At 38.8% G+C, this 20,250-nt stretch overlaps 1 protein-coding gene across 2 annotated transcripts in view; it reads right to left on the reverse strand.

The window, feature by feature from the left end:
- The window catches only part of ADAM11 (ADAM metallopeptidase domain 11), a 33,519-nt gene extending 22,470 nt beyond the window's left edge, over positions 1–11,049 (reverse strand). Inside the window, exons 1-6 of one of the 2 annotated variants that reach the window (XM_072414659.1) lie at positions 10,807–11,049; positions 7,458–7,645; positions 5,225–5,301; positions 3,892–3,955; positions 2,248–2,342; positions 1,315–1,375 (exon numbers count right to left, since the gene is read on the reverse strand). In XM_072414659.1, coding sequence (XP_072270760.1) covers positions 1,315–1,375; positions 2,248–2,342; positions 3,892–3,955; positions 5,225–5,301; positions 7,458–7,645; positions 10,807–10,867 — 546 coding nt within the window. In that variant the 5' untranslated portion in view covers positions 10,868–11,049. The remainder of the gene's footprint in view (positions 1–1,314; positions 1,376–2,247; positions 2,343–3,891; positions 3,956–5,224; positions 5,302–7,457; positions 7,646–10,806) is intronic. The other variant, XM_072414658.1, reaches the window with a different exon arrangement.
- Between the last annotated feature and the right edge of the window lie 9,201 nt (positions 11,050–20,250).

Here is a 20,250-nt window from a genome sequence, read left to right on the forward strand (position 1 = left end):
ATTGACCCAATGCCTGTAGGTTCTGGAATGTACTACACAATACATAAAGAATACGAGTATAGCAAACATACAGGTAGAAAGAGGCTTGTAATCATAAAGCCTGCAACAATAATAAAGCTTGTATTTTTCTAGCACAATAAAGCCAACTGAGTAAGAAGCGTCACTATTTATCCAACTTGTGGGTTTCTGAAGAGATATGCCTGGGAACTTTGTGTACTAGATCTGAGCTACAAATTTCAGAGGACTGTGAAATTTCACCCTGGATTACAGGAATGAAAAGCAAGCGATTGTCTGCCATGCACAATACTGTACAGTTATGTTGTTTTTTGTGCAAGAGACAATGAATAATGTACAATGAGTCTTCCTGTAGGTGGCAGCCGAGATTTCTTATTCTTTAGAAAGAAGAGACTGGAAACCTGTGAAAGCTTGAGCCTGGGAGAAAGCTGGGAGCACAACTCAAATATTCCAAAGATCTCAACATACAATAAAGGCAATAGGTAAAAAGAAAAGGCAGATCATATCCTGTTTGCCCTATACCACTGGAGAAGGTATCAAGAAAGTGAAGGGCTTTCCGTCCTTTTGAGAATAAGTGTAATAAAAAAAAAGACTTCTTATAGCATGTTATTAACAACCAAAGATGCCACAAGGATATATGTGTTTTTAAAGAAATGTAAATCTGACCAAATATAATAGAAGTCACACAGGACCTGTTTTTTGGTCTCTACAATCTTGAAACACTACATGGTCAACTCTGCCAATCACCCAACTTATTCCTCATCACAGCAGCATGATTTGTTAGTAATCTATACATTTCTGTCTTAATATTTGGTCTGTGGTTGTTGTAAATCTGTAACAGAAAGGAGAGAGGCTCTTTGTAAAGCAATGAATCTGATGTTCAGCATACCTTCTTTGGTGGCTCTTCTGCAGTTACAAATAAAAGCATGTGTACTGAATGTCAGATTCACTGCTTCTCTATAGACCCCATAGTGTTTGTGATATCTTGCAGCTCACAAACTCCTAGGAAGAAGTTGGTCTTTGGACAGCCATAAGCCACATTAAGCAGTCTTCTATTCATCAGACTTCAAAATATGGAGCATGAGAGGTGGATTTATTTAGGGAGACACCTAAAACCCGCAAGAATCGGCACCTGTGACTTTCTAGAGGATTAGGTTCTGACTAAATATAAGAGAACACAAAAATCAATATTAACTGGTCACCCCTTATACTGGAACTACCCTGCAATAGATTAGTCTTAAAGTCTGGAATATGTTAAGCATTACTATACATCCAGTCATAATACAAAGACACTTTTACCTGACTGCTTTGTTCCTGGGGGTATATTGTGTAGAAGTACATCCCGTCTGAAAATGCCCCACTACAATAAATTCACAAAATTGTACAAAATTAAACGTTTAACTCTTAAATTATACAATTGGTGAAACAATAAGTTCAACACACAAAACTTGTAGCTGCTTCTTTAGTTGTTGATGAAGGTTTAATCAGTATTACCATGGGTAAGCATGACCTGGAGGCCTTTACACGTGCCCTGTAGACATTAGGTCCCCACATAGTGTATAAGGGTTTGTCAGCATCTTTAAACAGTTTCTTTAGTCACTTTGGTGTCAGTTTGAAGCAAGTCAGACAATCACATATTAATATGACATTTTTAGCGATTATAAAATGCTATATCACAAGGTATAGCTTAAATTCAATGAAAGAGATATTTTTGTGATAAGTGGAGCTTTGCAGGTCAGCTTCCTGCATAGTGTGACAGTAATATCTCCCTGAATTTTATTGCCTTACTAAATTTCATAAGATTTACAGGCAACAAAAAAATTCCATGGATTAATAGTCAAAACCTGGGACTGACCCTGGAAATTAAAAAACACCACCAGCTATAAAGGTACACGATATAATTCTCTTTGAAGCTAAATTTATAAACAAGGCGACCTACTGTAAAGACAATGGATCACTGTCATTGTGACCTTGGGGATGTCTGCCTATGACAGTTCTGACTGAGCACACAGATAGAAGGTGATCGCATAAGACATAGTGATGAAGCGTCAGTACCAGATTCCGGCACAGAGGACGGAATGAACTGAAAGTTCCACAGTAACATCCCTCGCTGTTCCACCACCCCCACACACCTCCTGCTGTCACCAAATGCCACAATGCAGGAAGTCATTAAAGAGAAGCAGAGAGCTCCGCTGACAGCCAGCCAACGCATATCTTGTTGGAAAAACTCACCTGAGCCCATTACAAGTGGAGATGGCAACCCATGACACCTCTACCCCTCGCACATGGCCGCTGTAATAACAGTGATCTTCTGCTGAACCAGGTCTCTGAAAAACACAGAGAACTTAGAAATGCAATGCTACAATTAGGATCAAGACACACATCATCACAGCTCAACATAAATGATCTAAAGGAGGCCCCATGCAGTGCAATATGATCATACAATATTTAAGCTAGTCGGATCACCTTTAGATTAAAAAAATATATATTTAAATACATTTCATGGCAGAGGACAGTGCTGGAGGTCCAAGGGGAGGTTAATACGCCAAGGAGATAAAGAGATGTCTCTGTTCTTTGTAAGCAATCTCTGTGATACACTCCTTATAGCAAGCAAACCTTATAAAACATGAAGGGTGCTTGAAATGACAACCACAGATGGCGCTGTGTAGAACAGAGGGCAAAGTCAATGTTTCGGGACCATGCAGGGTCTCTTCTTCAAGGCAACATAGTGACCATTACCCCACTACCATAATTTTGCCCTGAGGAAGAGACCCTGCACCTGAAACATTGGCTTTTCAAATAAAAATAAAGCAAGAATCCTGTACTTTGGAGTGCTGGTGACTTCATCCTGTTTTCATGACACTATAGGAAATCAGAGCTGTGTTGTCATGCTAGGTCAGGGCACAATATACTAAGTGTTAAAATTTAAATAGTATTACACAACCTGAAGCTTGTTACATAACAACCAGATCATAGAACAAATTTTAGCTCTGCAGAGACTTGTTCTGCAACAGTGTATTTGTGTAAAAGAGACCCATAAAGTAAGTGGATTATTATCTGTAAGCAAAATAGGTGCAAATAGTAACATCCATTTTTCTTTGCACCCATACAGTCTCTCCTTGTTCTTGTTTTATGTAGGTCATCACTGAACGGGTAAGGCAACAGTGGAAATAAGAAGCCTTCTATGCGTCCTCTGTCTTAACGCGTACATTTTATTTTCATTACATAATGGGCCCAAGTGTTGAAGTGAAGTGGAAATAATGATAAAACAATATCTGGGTCCCTCCACCTCCCACAGAACGTGGCCTGAGGTAAACTGAAGATTCATTTATTAGTGAGCCACGGTTGAAAGAACTGGATGTGCCAAGTTAGGGGCTGCGCGGTGAGAGCCTCCATGACCCATTTTATGCGAGAAGCTCCAGGAGCTGCTCCCTCTTTCCCGCTTCTCCCTAGTAGCAATAAATAATGGATGCCAAAGACGTCAGTTAATAATCCAGACCCAATTAATTACTGTGAAGACAGAACACTGGAGATTTAAAAGGGAACCTGTAACGAGATATATATGTAAACTGACCACCTTTTGGAAATGCTAGTGGTCAGGCATTGGTGGAAAAAGTATGGAGTAAGCCAAGACTCCTAATCTGGATGAGAGCTGGACAAATGGTGCATCCAGGTCTAAAGACATTACAACAAAAAGGTATTTAAAGAGGAATTGAATTGATTGAATTCTTGACCTAGATCAAATTTATCTAAAACTGGTCCTGATGATATGAAGGGTATTACTAGCAACTTGCGCAGCTCCTCAGTCTATATCATTTTTTACAGACCAGAGTTGTTGTTTAAAAAACACCCAAGTGACAATAGTTAAACACTTACCTGCTGACGAGTATTGTTGTGATCATTGTAGTATATTTCAACATAGCCAGATGATAAAAGATGGCTGAAAGGAAATAAAAAAGCATTCTTATCCAAGCATTATACAATGCATCATAGTCCAACACAAAAAGAAGCCGATATACATGCAACTCCTGTGTCTGCACCCTAATAGCTGTATATCTGCAGTGTGAGATTATCTAAGGCACTGCTGCCTCACAAGATGCTGGATTTTCATTGCTTGGTATGAACTACACCGACGTCATTCAGCAATCCACTGTTCTAAAGAACAAATAAGAGCAGACCATTGACGACCACCATTGTTTACTACATTGTTCCCCACTTATTATAACAAAAAATACTGTCTGCACTGCAATCATATGTTTCTACTGTTCCTGGAAACTATCTAAGCTGTACCAAAGATCTTTAGTGCAAGGATCAACCTACTGTATTCCTGCTTCATCCATTCTGCAATCTGCTGGTTCTTGATCAATATCCACTAGTCATAGATGGAGGGGTCTAACCTTTGCACTTATTCTCCATCACAATGGCTGCCTCCACACACAAATACAATGAAGAACAAGGCAGGGTAATTAAGTAATGGGGGAGGACCAACAGAAGGGAGGGTGCTTAGTGTCTGCATCTGCATATTGCACAGAAAGGATCAATATGGAGTATAAAATCAAGTGTATGGAGAATTGTGGAGAATATATTGTGCATTACAGTGTACCAATGTGGAATAATATTGCACAGAAGAGCAGTATGGAATGATTAATGTGCAGGACAAAGTTGAGAATGTATTATACAGAATATTCTAAAGCACTGTTGCATATATAATGTACAGCACAATGTACATATTGGAGTGATATGAATAATTAATATACAATAGAGTGCACAGAGTGGAGTGATGTAAAGAATATTATAGGCAGCACAATGCAAAGAGAGGAAAAGTGTGTTGTATTTTATGTACTGCAGTCACAAAGTGGAGCAATGTGGAGTATATAATGTACAGAGAAGGGTAGTGGAAAGTTTAATTATAGGTAATGTAGTATTTAATAGGTATTATTATTGAACCTGATAGAACAATTTACATCCTGATTAAGTACATCTATTACAGCACAATGCCAGGACAGGAGCAGCAGGGGTAAAGAGCACGGGAATGCACAGCACATTGCACAGGGAGAGACTGAGTGGTCAGACCATTCGTTCAGCCTTGTTCAAGTGGACTGGACTATTTTATGCTACAACAGTACAGGTTAATAGTAAGTATGGTCAACTGTGAAATAATGCATCATTGTATAAAGAAGGGATTCTTATTATTATTCTTTATACTTACTGGTTTAGCTCCAAGTCCAAGATGAAGTCTTTCCTAAATGCTGGAACCAGGAAACTGATGCTGGCGAGATGAGCTGACTGCAAGACATTGACAGAAGACATTAGCAGAAACTGGAAAGAAATTGATTGCCATAAGATGCAGCACTTTGTTGGTTACCATTGCATGGTTTTATCAAACATTCCAGAAAATAAATACATGTAAAAACAGGAGAACAAACCTAGAATAGACATAAACAGATACCAAATCACCAAAGGTTTCAAAGAACTGTCTATATAGCCTCTAGTAACCAATCAACACTGCTGTTGAATGTTCAGCTCAACCACCACCCAAACAAACCCAAGCTTGGACCTAAATCAAAGAAAAGTCTGTGCAAGGGGCAGGGGGAGCAAAGTCACTCCAACAATGACCACATACTGCAACATTCAATAGCCATTCTGCCAGAATCTGAATCCTGTAAATTTGACATTCAACAGATTATGAAGGTAAATCTGGAAATGATGTCCCATTACGCCTCTCCTTGTAAGAAGTTAGTGTCTAAGCACATGGGTCAGTTTGCAGTATCATGCAATCTCTATCAATATAAACCTAATTACAGCCCAGACTAAGTGCTTTCCCAGCCAGTCATAATATTTCAGAAGCTGTTAGTGTAACCTCAGACTGAGAATGTGGAATACAATACAAACATGCAATACAAAAATACAGGAGATCTACCTTGCATAAAGGATCATTTTACAGAAAACTATCATTTCACTTTTTGGTAAGTACTGGAGCATTAAAGTACTTGACAGTTTTTTATATCTATTAGGGAGTCTGTTGGTGGGATCTTTGCTCAGACTTGCAGAATTCATATAACTGTTGTGACCATTATAAGGGTTTCCAACCACCCCTTGATTTTTTATTTTACTGTATTTTGTATATAATGTTACAGTAGCCCCTGAAACACAAATTGGTGAAATTATGACAGGGAGATCCCACTGCTAAAATATATAAGACTTGCATAGTCAGGGACCGTAAGCACCACTTATGTGGGAAATAATTATACCCCATGGAAAATAGTAAACGTTTTCAACATTTCAGTATTTGGTAGATGCTGGGAGTTTTTTTAAAATCTCTTGGGGATCTCTACCTCTGCTGTGTTACAAACACTTCATTGGTTCAGTTGGACTTCTATTATTCACTTTTAAGAGCTTTGTAATAAATTATGTACCCATAGAAATCAGGATTAAAGTGGACATTTTTCATCAAACTCTTTCATAGACAAAAGGTCTCCAGAATACGGATCCTCTCAGCCGGAAACCTTGAACAATGTGCTGTCTATTTTTACATCTCAAGATAAAAAAACGATTGTACAAAATTTTGTATGAAAGATCTTTTTCATGTCTCACGCGCATAGTCTTGGAATGCCTTTTAGTAAATCAAAAGAAGATTGTACACTCAAATGGGAATATGTAACCAATTACAGCCATGTAAAAGAATCCTGACAACGATACATCTCACTGCTACTCCTTCAAGACAGAAAATTGTTTTAGTTGGGGTCAACCCTAAAACCATAGAAGAGAGACATGTTGCCCACTTATTTTATCTGTTCCATTTTTTTTTTACTTGCCTTTTGTGTCTCTAATGAACTAATAGTTACACATATGAGATGTGATGCCAAAACAGCAGGAAGTCTTGCTATATAGTCAGTTCCTAGCTCTCCCTCTTTATAAGTCCATATACCTTCCCTGTGTGTATGAGGCCCCATAGAGTTTAGGAGTGCACTGAGGATTATTAATTAGAATGTAAGCTCCTTTAATGCAGATACGGATAAGAAAAGCCACCTCTTTGTGAAATCTATTGAAACCGAACTCTGGTTCATAAATACCACTATTTGTTATTCAACTGTTAGACATAACTTTATGTAACAAGAGACCTTCAGAGATATTCAACAAATCACAATAGATATTCAGAAACTGTCAATGTGTTACAACAGACTACCAGAGACTGCCAATGTGCCACAAGAAAACTCCAGAGACTGCCATAGTATCAGAAAAGACCTCCAAAGATTGCTAACCCATCAAAGGAGACCATCAGAAATTAGTCATAGACCACAAGGTGCCACAGCCAAAAAAAGACAGGACTAAATAGTCCACATACACCTTTCCTATAGTGTGATACAGAAAAAAGGACACAAGCAGGACATTAGGTTGAATCATTCCTGATTGTACTGCATTTATGTGCTACAAACACTTACCAAATTGCGATCAGTCTCATTTCTGACACGGGTGTTCAGCTGATATCTGGGAGTCTCGGATCCCGAGGAATGTCCAATCAGTCTGCTTGGGTAAGTGATTTGGGGTTGTTCCGGGGTCTGGTGCCATTCAGTGATGTTTTCAGACTGAGCAGTATCAGTGGGGAATAAAGAACTCTCCAGAGGAATCCCTGATAAAAAAAAGCGTCATTATACAATCAGATTGTATGGTAAGATCAATTATGATATAAGAAGTATTGATGGGCGTATATTAAAAAATGATTCACTCACTAGCTCCCTATATATTTTGGGGTTTCTAAAATGTGCCTTGCCACACCAACCCTTAAATGATGTTCTTGGGCAATAAAGTTCTTGGGCAATAAAGTATCTCAAACAATCTAACATAAATTAAAGGAAGAGCTAGGACATTCTTGCTTACTCAGGATATTGATCCAAAGGACCCTGCTGAAGGGTATCATTGTGAATAGATGTTTGACCTTCCTGGAATGTCTATGGCATTATATACATTTTTCCAGCTCTAGCAAAATCGGGTGTTTTTTTCACCCCAACTTAATATACTTTTTTTTTCTAAAACTTTATGTTCCTCAACTAGGCAAACAATCATTTTGAGGTCAAAAACTCAAAAATATTAAAGCCAATAGATTAGCATGAAAAGGAAATAGTGCCCTTTAAGTGTGACCCTTTCCCACTAGTGCATTTGACATGTAGAAAATAGCTTGAGCATACAGAAACGCAATTGATAGCACACACATTGGTTCACTGAATTGCCGTTGACTGTCAATGGCACTCCGCATCACATCCAACCAATGCATTACAGCACACACATCAGGACTAAAAAAAAAGGGGAAATCCAAAATTTGAATTTTTCAACTATAATTTATTCAAGTGTTTTTCTCAGGAGAGATTTCTTCTTGCATGATTAGGATCAGGAAATAAAAATTAATCTCCCCAATGGGACCCATAAAAAAACAACAACTTTTTTTAACCTTTACTTTTTCTATCCAAAACTAAAAAGAATGTTTGGTGTTGGATATACTTTCATGTGTAATCTTAGGTAAAAGAAACATTTTGTTTCATTTACAAAACAAAAAACTGTGTCCTATAAGTGAGGGGGGGGGGGGTTGAATAGCAAAAACACTGGGTCAGGCTGACAACACCAACACCCAGGGTTGTCTACCAACAACTAAACGTAGGAGAAAATTGCATTTCTTGCAAATCATAAGGTATTTTTCTGTACTTGCAGGGTCTGTGAAAGGACTTAGTACAAGGAAACACTTAAGTAATACAGAGATGCATTTTTTTTTCAAACATACACTTGAAAGACTGCCATTGTCCACCTCCTTAAAATGCCAGCTACTAGGATCTCTTTGGCTTCAATACGGAGTCACTAACAAGCAATACATGATCGGAATACTTGCTTTGCCAGTGACTTAGAACAGACCAAAGACAGAAAATCAACATAGCAACCAGGAAACCAGGCAGCTATAATATAATTAATGCCAGGAAAAAAGGTAGCATAAACATTTGCATGGCAATATATATATATATATATATATATATATATGCAAGAGCACCAGTATTAGTGGGGAGTAACAGGAGGATGATGCAGAATACCAGCTACAGAGAGAAATAAATACAGAGATCAATGTAAGAGCACCTGTCCAGCTGCCATATTCTATGACCATTCCAGGCTGTACTTTCACCATTTACCTGCTATCCCAGGAGAGCCAGTAGGATGACCTCCTCTCTCTTCTAACAAGCCACCACCCCTCCGCTCTAATCAGCTACCTCTCTCTTCCCTCCTCCTCCCATCATTGCACAGATCTACCTGATGCATTGCAGTATATCTGTTGATGTTACAGAATGCATGAGGGGAGGAAGGGAAGTCCTGCTCCTTCCAGGAATGATCACAGATGTACACCTGCTTTTAGGGCAATTTTGAGAGAATGCCAAAGGTTAAACAGTGCTAAATTTGTTGCTTGTACCATACATCTTGTTTATTGGTCTAGAATCCCCACACCAAAATACATTGATCTTTAACCCCTACTAATTAAATACAGATCATTATGTCAAAAAAGAGACACGACATTGAGAGCCACCCATGAACAAATATCAAGTAATTAGGCCAGACAGATGGATGAACTTGGTGGAATTTAGGGATGTGGGGTACAGGGAAAAGAAGCAGGGGATCCCTGGAGATACATAGGCAGAAGATTCTGGGTTACAGAGAAAGAAATGATAAATTACACGAGTGTAAAATCCAAATTGCACAGGAAATATATGGTACAAAAGGGTGACATGGGTCTAGAATTCGGGCTACATTTGTGCTGTATTAATTTCTAATAGATAATTAGGTTCAGGGATGAGATAAAGGGTGGAGAATTGGGTACAGGAAGGGCACAAAATGGACTGAATGGGCATGGAAGGGATTGGGGCAGAGAAAAGGGGGACAAGTAGTTAAAAGAAGACCTGGGTGTACATGGGGCAGGTAGAAGAGGACAATCACACCAGAACCACACCTGTATGACCCAGGCACTAAAAAGTCTTCCGAGAATAAGGGCTTACAGGAAAAGAAAAACTCCTTAAGTTCTAGGACGAGGCGCGGGTACAGGTAGATGGATTGTCAGGAATTTCATAAAGAAAGATGGTAGGTTTGGGATTTAGCAGGGAGTGATCTCAGAAAGAGATGGTTGAGGATTGGAGGTACAGAAAATACTGGGCCTGAAAATGGGGTAGAGAAATCAAGGAGCAGGGATTGGGGTATGGAAGGTCCGGAAATAAGGTAGTCAGTGATAGGACTTGGAATTATGGTAGCAACAAGATGCTTGGCCTGGCAAGTGGCTGTACAGAGGAACAGTAGATGTTTGGGGTACAGGGAGATGGGGATGGTGCACCTGGGAATTGGGGGGTAAAGAAATGGTTGGCCTGAGAAATAGGTGTACAGAAAGCCATTAGATCTGAAAGTTCCAGATAGAGGAATCAAGTGGTGGTGGTGATAGGGCAGCTACTGTGAATGGGAGACACAGAGAGGAAGCAGAGGATAAATGCAGAGAGGGAGTAATAGATGCACAGTGAGCAAGGTAAGCAGTATAGCAAAGATGGGAAACAGAAAATCCCCCTAGTGATCATTAGTGGAGGATGGAAATGCTGGGAATTGAAGATGATGAGTGACACAGACAGCGGGAAATACAGCAGATGGCTACACCATGAAAGATTGGGGTAACTGGGACAGAGATTGGGGTAACTGAGGCAGAAATGGCAAATACAAGTCCCAGGCAATAATGGAGAGGATAACAGGTTGCCCACCCATCTTCTGCAGCATCATACTCACCCAGCTCAGACATGGCAAAGATCACAGCAGCTACAACCCAGAGCAGCTCTAGATTCATCATTCATACATAACCATTCAGCCCCTGGGAAAGGGGACAAGAGAGGGACAGCGGGCAGCCTGACACACAGCACTGCCACAGTGGACATCAGCCCTGGTCCTTTGTGTGCCTGTCACCATTGGCGTGTAGTACAAAGATGTGCACAGGGATGCTGGATCTGCAGTGTGTGCGTGTGGGGAGATCCAATATTACCATATAGACACGTGAGGACCATTCTCCACCTCCCTCCTCCCCACCATCTTCATCTTCAGTATTCCTCTGCACCCCTCCTCCTTCACACTGCACTCACAGTGCACACATCAATCTCCTCCCTGCATTTCACAGATTGAAAAAGAAGCAAACTGCTCCAAAAAATGCAATATTTGAAAAATCAATGTAAATTTCATCAATAGACTGACTGAGAAATAAAAGAAATTGTCAGGTTGTTTAACTCTCCAACATAAAAAAATCAATTCTGGGGTAACTGATCCTTTAAAGGATGCGCATTTATTTTACGCCAAAAGGAAATGATCATATGTTCATAATAAAAAATAATTTTTTATATAACACTCACGGTGAAGGCATTAGGCGAATGTCCTGGAACAAAATATCTCAATATCTACAAAACAGAAACAGGTGATGAGTAACTCAGGGTGAACAGGTAAGTGCATGAAAAGTCATGTCATGTACACAACTGAACTGGAAGGGACTGTGTTTCTCACCCAAAACTGGGTTAAAATATACCAGGTCTGCAGAAGTGTTTTAAAGTAGAATACAAACACAGGGGATATATGCTTATTAAAGTTCAGGTACAGAAGCTAGACAGTTGAAATAAAGTACAGTTGGTAACACACTGAGAGGAATAATTTCCCAGCATTAGGGATTGGTTTGCCACAACTACAGGAATTACGACAAGTTAATATGTATTTAAAGCCAAAAAACTTTTTGAATTCAAATTTGCTGTCAATGTCCTTACTGAAGTGTTAACCCTATTAACCATTGTCACAAAAAATGCTAACAATCCAAAGTCTTTCGGCTGCTGCAGGAATAGGAGGTAATGTTTTAATGAGAAATCCGTTCTGGTGACATTATTGCACATGCACCAGTCCAGAATCCCCAGGACCACATCTGCTCCAGACTAAAGTCCAATAACAAGATCACTTCTAATTCAGATAGAAGTCCAACAGGATTATCTTTACTCTAGACTGAGGTCAACAACAGGATCACCTCCACTCCAAGCTGAGGTGGAACAACAGGGTCACCTCCACTCCAGACTAAGGTCAACAACAGGATCACCTCTACTCCAGACTGTGGTGGAACAACAGGGTCACCTCTACTCCAGGCTGAGGTGGAGCAACAGGGTCACCTCTACTCCAGGCTGAGGTGGGGCAACAGGGTCACCTCTACTCCAGGCTGAGGTGGGGCAACAGGGTCACCTCTACTCCAGACTGAGGTGGAACAACAGGATCACCTCTACACCAGGCTGAGGTGGAACAACAGGGTCACCTCTACTCCAGGCTGAGGTGGAACAACAGGGTCACCTCTACTCCAGGCTGAGGTGGAACAACAGGGTCACCTCTACTCCAGGCTGAGGTGGAACAAGAGGGTCACCTCTACTCCAGGCTGAGGTGGAACAACAGGATCACCTCTACTCCAGACCTAGGTACAATAGGACCAATATTTAGCATTGAGGTACAAAAGGAGTATCTCTACCTCAGATTTTAAGGTTTGACAACCAGGTCAGGGTCACTGTACCCTCCATGTATGCAGCAAAGCTTAAAAAGAGAGAAGGTGCTGGATTGCAATACTCTTTGCCTAGCTGATCTTTGCAATACTGTTGCAGTATTTCTGTCCATTTCTGGGCCAATTGCTGGAAGGCTTTTTGCAACATGTGAAATCACCAACATAAAGACAACCCAGACAGCAATCATATTACACCTAATTCCCTTCTATTTATTATCCTCAGCCAAATTTTTTTAGGTAGCAGGGCTCAAAACCCACGTGTTGTACCTTCTAAAAGGAAAAAAAATATTAACAGACTTGTTAATAATAGCCCAACATATATTACAGTTATTTAATAATCAAATCATTTAAAGATTCCAACCTAGTCTACAGAAACGTGGAAAATGGATTTGACCATCTGTTATTAGCTTTTAATTGGTTTTTATGTTAAATAGAACAGGTTGGCTTAACTGTGAACTTGTTCATCTGTTATCTTAAAGCTGAACAAACGCAACCTTTTAGTAAACAGTGGGTATAGCAAAAATGTATGGTTATTTTAAAATTCATTGCATCAAAATAAAAATCGAACAAATACTTCACCAGGGGAAAATTTTCTAGAGAAAACAATAAATACCAATGGGCATAAAAAGCAACAATAAAGTAAATGAAAAATAAAATGAATCACAAAAATGCGCTGCTACACAGGACATTCATTTTTAAGCAACATGTAAATAAGGCTAGACAGTGTAAAGCACACCATAACCTCTTAGAGCCCATTCCAATTCCTTTTTTATACCCTTCCCATAACTCCACCTACTAATCCATATACACCTTTCTATAATTTCTCCTGCTATTCCATAAACCCCTTCATACTGTTTTATATATCTCTCCCCCTAACTCCACCTTCTACTTCGGAAATCCTTCTTGTTTTATATCTCTTCCTCTGACTCCACTCACTACTCATTGTGCCTAATATATTAGTTATAGGTTATCCAAGACTGGGGAAGAAACAATCAAGGATAAAACTGGGTGATCCAGCAAACGTGGAATAGATTTCTATTCATTCATTTTCTAATATTTGGCAAAATATTTTTAGTCCTGCACCAGATCCATCCTGGATCACTAAGTTTTAGTTGGGAAAATATTTTATAATAGTCTATCTGCTCCAGGCTTAGAGAGTTTTATTAAATCAGGTCCATTGTTTCATATACTTCTCCCCATAAATCAAACCTACTACTCCAGAAATTCTTATTTTTCTTATACCTAATCCTATAACTCCAACTTCTACATCAGAAATCCTTCTTTTTGTTTTATATGTCTCAATAAATCCTTCCTATTGTTTTCCATTACCCTCTCACCTAACTCTCTGTAAATCCTTCATATTATTATAACTATTTTTAATATTAATAATATTATTATTATTATTAATAAACAGGATTTATATAGCACCAACACATTATTGTTTCATAATTCTCTCCTCATAGCTCCACCCACTAAACCATAATTCCTTCATTTTGATTCATATAACTAGCCATTTTTCATGTTGTTCTATAATCCACACCGTAATTCCATCAACTATTCTATAAATCGCTTTTGTTTTATATACCACTCTCAACAACTCCTACACTCAGTACATGAGATGTTTTGTTTTTAGACGTTTTGGCTGACACCTGCCAGTTCTTAGCTAAATGCCCAACATCATCGATCCCTATCCTTCCTAGCCTGACTGTTCTTGATCTGACTGAGCATTGCATGTTACCTTTACCTAGGACTATATGCAAATACAGCCTGCCTATGAATGCCCACTCTATCATACTGCCATGCACCCAACAAGGTATTTTGATATTTGCAGGGGCCACTCACCTGTTTCCATCAGAGCTGTGGACTTTGAGTGGGGTACCTAATCAGGGATATAGGAAGCTCTGTGCAGCACCCTGTCGGCAACACCCACCATCCTTCATCTGCCAGCATTGCACGAAGAAGCACAAAGACCAAATGAAGACATACACGTATCTAAAATTAGGCACACAATAAAAATAGTTTTTTTTTTTTTTTTTAGAAAGTTTAATAAACATAGTGATGAATAGAGTAAAGAGAACTTAAATAAGTCAAAATGTAAGTGGAATTAGCTTCAGTTTTAACACAGAAGTAAAAACATGAGATAAATACTTCATGGTGGAGCAAGGCAATAAATCGACCTTGAAATGATGAATAAAGTTAAGAGGGGAGGGGGGTAGCCAAATGGCAGCCTTGGAAGTCCTCTATGTGTATGCTTATATGATTGCCCTCACAACTCAGGAAAAACATATGAGCTGGAGCTTCCTTTAAATTTCCTTTAAAAGTTAGAGCATCATACCTTATGAAGTCTTTTGCTCTGTCCTAATGTGTGTTGGGCAAAGGCCCAACCTGGTTCCATTTTCATGGTGCACAAAAGCAGAAATCTGGAAATGCACGGTCAATTAAAAGCATGGCAAAGGCATGTAAATTTTGCAGTAATGGAAACATCTATACAAAGGCATCCTGCCACATTGCACTGTGACCTGAAGGAGTAAAGTGCTGGTTGACATTCTACGTATGTAACAGGAATGACTTAGACTTTGAAGATGTTTGGTTTATGTCATTTGACCACTTCATGTCTTGGACCATGTGAACAATCTTGTCATCAAACACATTTTCCAACATTAGTAGGTAGAAGAGTGTTTACACTGTAAGAAGGTGGCATATATCATGTAGTGATGGGCATCTATTTTTACAGACACACATGGTCCCTCTGCTCCTTCACATATAGAAGAGCAGCCATGTACAGGTGGATCCTGCAGGAAAGGTTTTTATACCTAGAAAGTTGCCCTTCCTTGATATTTGGTTTGGAATGTATACTTATACTTAGCAAGCCAAGCCATGCTCTATGAAAACTGTAAAATTCCAATGGAAGAAACATCCTTTAAAATTCTAGCAGCTAAAACCGAGGGATCTGTCAACTAGTTCTGACATGAAGTGAGAAAAACACTTGTCTAATTCAAGGTATTAGATTTTAATACTGTATAATAATATCTAAGGGTTCTGTTCATAAAACTGGGAATCAGACATTCCCTTGTAGGAATCTTCCAGGTCCAATTTGTTTCCATGGCAGTAACTGATTCTCACCACCTAATACTTTTAGAGAATAAAGCATAGCGAAGTTATAGTGGCCAGTGCATTTCTTGTCTGGGCTAGTTAACTTATCTTCTATGAATACCTTTATTTCAGGCAAGCACTTTTGCTTACACAAGGAAAAAATGTTCTTTGGCAGGTAAAGTCTCTTATGCTATATAAAGACATAGGGCAAAACTAGAGATAATAGTTCTTAGTATTTTGGAAATTTTTACTAAAGAGTTAGTTACAAAACAGGAAGTTACACCAAAGTCCTGTTTGTGTAGACTCCTATATACATTCCTTCTGATAAAGGTTATCATTTTCAGATCCTCAGTTTGTTGTTTTGACCATGCAGCTTGCTTTAAATAAATCTCAAATGATCTAGGATATAATAGATCACATTTACAAGTTCAGCAGACTTCCATGGCCAAATGAGCAGTAAAATGAATGTCTTAATTGCTCATGGGCATGCAATCCTTTGAAACTTTATGATAATGTCTGGGGGCCTTAGAAGATAATGATTTCTGAAGAGCACTTCAGCTCCGTTTCAAAGTCCCATCATTAAAAATTGAGCACAACACCTTCCCTTAAATAGTGCACATCATAAGAACTCATAAATAAGCAAATAGGAAAAAATACTTTCCATTATTTGGCATTCTACACAATAGGGTAGGTACACCTTTAACGATTTGGGTTATAATTGCCCAACAATAAAGTTACTGCTCAATGCTCATTGCTCAGATGGAAATTTAGTCAGCAATATGGTATTGTTATATGTTTCCTTTTGCCCCAAGCAAGCACATTAGTATGGGCCTGCTAAGAAATTGAAGGTAAAAGAATGTAGCCTAAAAATACAAAGTATGACTAAAGGCTCCTATGGCAGTCAAACTCAGTACCAAATCCAGGTATTAATGTTATTCAAAATATTTGCATAGAATGTGAATAGAAAAACATTTTCTATCTTTTCTTTACCTGCCTGAACCACATCCTCCTTTGTGTTCCACTTGCCTCACTTTTCAATACAAAAAATAGGTCCCAGTGATCCCTGTCCATCATATGTTTGGTCTCATGAAGCCATAAACAGTAGAACAACCCCCAGGGACCTTCATTTTCTATTGCTATGTATGTACTTACATATAAATATACTTCATAATCACATCTAATTCCAAATGTGTTAAGGTCCGTGGTTGGTGTTCTGCTATTAACAACTTTCCAAAGAAATGCTTCGGCAGTGATCAATAAAATACTGTTTTCTTGTGCTCCTAATGTAATTGTGGTACTTTGCAAGGGGTTAAAAGCCCCCTAAAAATCAACTAGATTACTAAATGACAACTGGGGGTGGGGGCAACTATACAGATTTTGCCCGATATAATCACAGGTGACTCTAGCTGTAAAAAATGGGACAGCGGACTGGATCTAGCTGGGGCAGGGCAATGGTAATCAACATTACACCTCTCTAACAATATAAATAATTAGGACTGGACTCAGTAATAGCCAAAATAAATAATTGTATAAAATTATATCCTGACACTACTAACATCTTTCTGTGCTTATAAATAATCAAACCTCCAGCTCAAATTCTTCCTATTACTTGATAAAAACATACCTACACCTAACTACCCCCATTATTCAGTATAGAATTGTCTTCTAATTACTCCATAGTATCTTTACCTCTAACACCAGGCATGTTTATAGGATATACGGTCAATATGTTGATGTACCGATAAAGAATGGCTGCCAATAATCCACAATTTCTGCATTACTCACGTTACCACCCCACCATCTTCCCTATCCATTCTAGATACTTTCTATTGGCGTCTTGCTATTAAGTCTGGGTAATAAAGCTTTTAACGCAGTAATAAGAGATGCCTTGTCTGTATTAGAGTATGGAGTAAATACTGCCCATGTGTGGGTTTAATGCATACTGTGCTGCATAAATAATGAATATTTCTAGGGAATGTTACCTACCTGTGGGAAGTGAATAATTAATTTATGAAGCTTTGATCTGTGTGTATTAACCAGCAGAGCAAACAAAATGTACACAGCCTGTGTATGAATGGAGGGAGGCAAGGAAGGGACAGATGTCAGTGGGTTACTTGGCACTGAAATGCCAAGGATATGGATTCAGCATTTATTAATGAATTGGGGCACATATGGTGTGGGGATCTTACATTTATGTATCAATGGGCTGCAAAGTTTAGTTCTGCATTAAGTACAGCCATTCCCAAATCACACAACTGCCTTGATAAGGTTTTGTGTTATAAAACACTGCAACTATTTTCAGTCTCACAGGTCCTAATGGTTAACTTCAGAGCAAATTAGCATATCCATGTGGCTGCATTAACAGGCCTGTAAAAATAAAATCAGCTTTAGTGAAATATTAAATTTGAAGATGATACAATTCTAGTCAGACTTATTTTTGCAGTTAACATCCCCTGAGGTCTGGATCCTATTAGGGCTAAACACTGTAGAACAGGGACCCTCTGTTCTTAAAGGGGTGGGGATGATGTTAGCAATGGAAGCACAATATGTTTTTTGTCACAAACCCTCGCTATTCTCTCACCTACTGCCCACCAGATGCCCCAGCTAATAATGAGGCCAGTATCTTCAGTGGGAAAATAAATTACGAAGTGGCTCATGGAATGCAGACTCACAAAAGACAAATGTATCAGACAAATCTTCATGAGAGCTCAGAAAAACACATGGAAACCGAGTATGGGGCAGAAAACATGGACCTGAACACAGAAAGGAATATGGTATGATATAATAAACATCTGAAAATAATAAACATTTGTTATTCATGTCTAAACTATACGAAAATATAGATCCCTTCTTGAATTGTTCCTGAAAAATGGCCACTGCCATAGCACCATAGCTATATCTCCAAAAATTTACATTATTATAGGAGCAAAGGAATTACATTTTTTTTTAACAATTTTGTACCATTTTGGAGCAGACACTGTAATTACAACCCAAGAAGAGAAAGATGTTTAGTGCATACACCCAGCACTGTAAAGCAGCAGTAGACTCCAATGTGTCATTTATCCAGTCTCAAACATCATACAAAGGTCCAATACAACAACTTGTGACGGATGTATAAACTAGTATATTTATTAACAACGCACGTAAGCCAACCCAGACTTCCTCTGTGGCCGGTTGGGTTTGGACTTCACTTTTGCTGTGAAATGAAATCAGGCTTTTATGCCACAATAATGGCATATTAATGAAATGTTACAATTTCAAGTGTGCTGAGCACAGCAGCTTCACAACAGAGGAGAGCAGGCAGGGCCACATCAAGCATTGATGCATTGTGAGTGAAGGAGATCCTTGGTAGTCGCAGTGTATTTTGTACATTTCTTCCATTGGTTGCCTGTAAACAGGATGAAGGGCATGTGGCAACCATTTTACAAGCTTTAAACTTCTTTCCTGCAACCCTTAAAGTGGAACTCGACATTTGTTCTCACAAATGCTATACTGTATCTGGAAAAAAAAAAAAATGTACAACTTTTCCTGCAATACTCACCTTCAGAAATGGTAGCTTACATAGAATCATCACTTTCAATTAAAGGGGCTGGATTATATATGCAGAGTGCTCTAATGTAAAGAAATCTTCTGCTGAAATGTCTTCCAAATCTGACACTTTGGAAAAGTAGATATTCTATTTCTCTCTCTGCACACACAGGTTCCCAGCAACCAATAAATCATTACTGTGGTCAGAGGTTATGATGTTGATTCCTTGACTAATGTGTGCAATGCTGTATTCCGATTGTGTAAAGTGGGCACTCCTAGGGTTCCTGTAGATCAAAATAAAAATGCATCCTAATTTTCTTGTTTTTGTGGGGGAAGTTTATAGACAAAAGTTATGAATTTCAATACCACCCATGTTAAAACATCTGTTCTAACTATACAAAGCTTTCTCTATTCCATAGACAAGGCTTTTGCCTGCATCACATTTGTTATTTTTTCAGTTCTACTGGTAGTGTGGGCCAGTAGAAATGTAGTATGACCACAATTCATGCAAAACAAAGTCTTTAACGTCATCTTTCTACCCCTCAGTAAAAGTTTGTAGACAGCGTAGGTGGAAAGTAAAGTTCACTGAGTTACTATTTACAATACGTACAAAGCAAATCACGTGGCCAATAATCTCCAATTGTCAGAATAAAACACTATTTAAATTAAGGAGTAGGCTGAACCATTTTAAAGTTTTACTGTTGTCAGTAAAGATATATCAGCCCCAAGTTGGTAGATCTCAAAACTATAAAGGAGTGTGTACATAGATGTTGCTGTCAAATGCAGGCCCTTAGATTCTTGTGTAGAGCCCATTAAAAATGTTTTTGCCCTGCAATCCATGTGCTGCAGAGCAAAATGCAGCATTTGACCCGTTTTGCCCACAGATAAAATGTACCTGACTGTAGTTTGGAGAAAAACACAGAACAATGCAAATCAGGTCAAATGCAGGCTCTCAATTTCAATGTCTACAGCTCTACAAGTCAGTGGGATTTTGTCAGCCTGCATTTGGAATGCATTTACGAGGACCATCAGAGTCCTTACTT

The sequence above is a fragment of the Pyxicephalus adspersus genome, chromosome 6 (genome assembly GCF_032062135.1).
Source record: "Pyxicephalus adspersus chromosome 6, UCB_Pads_2.0, whole genome shotgun sequence".
In the NCBI taxonomy this organism is placed as follows: Eukaryota; Metazoa; Chordata; class Amphibia; order Anura; family Pyxicephalidae; genus Pyxicephalus; species Pyxicephalus adspersus.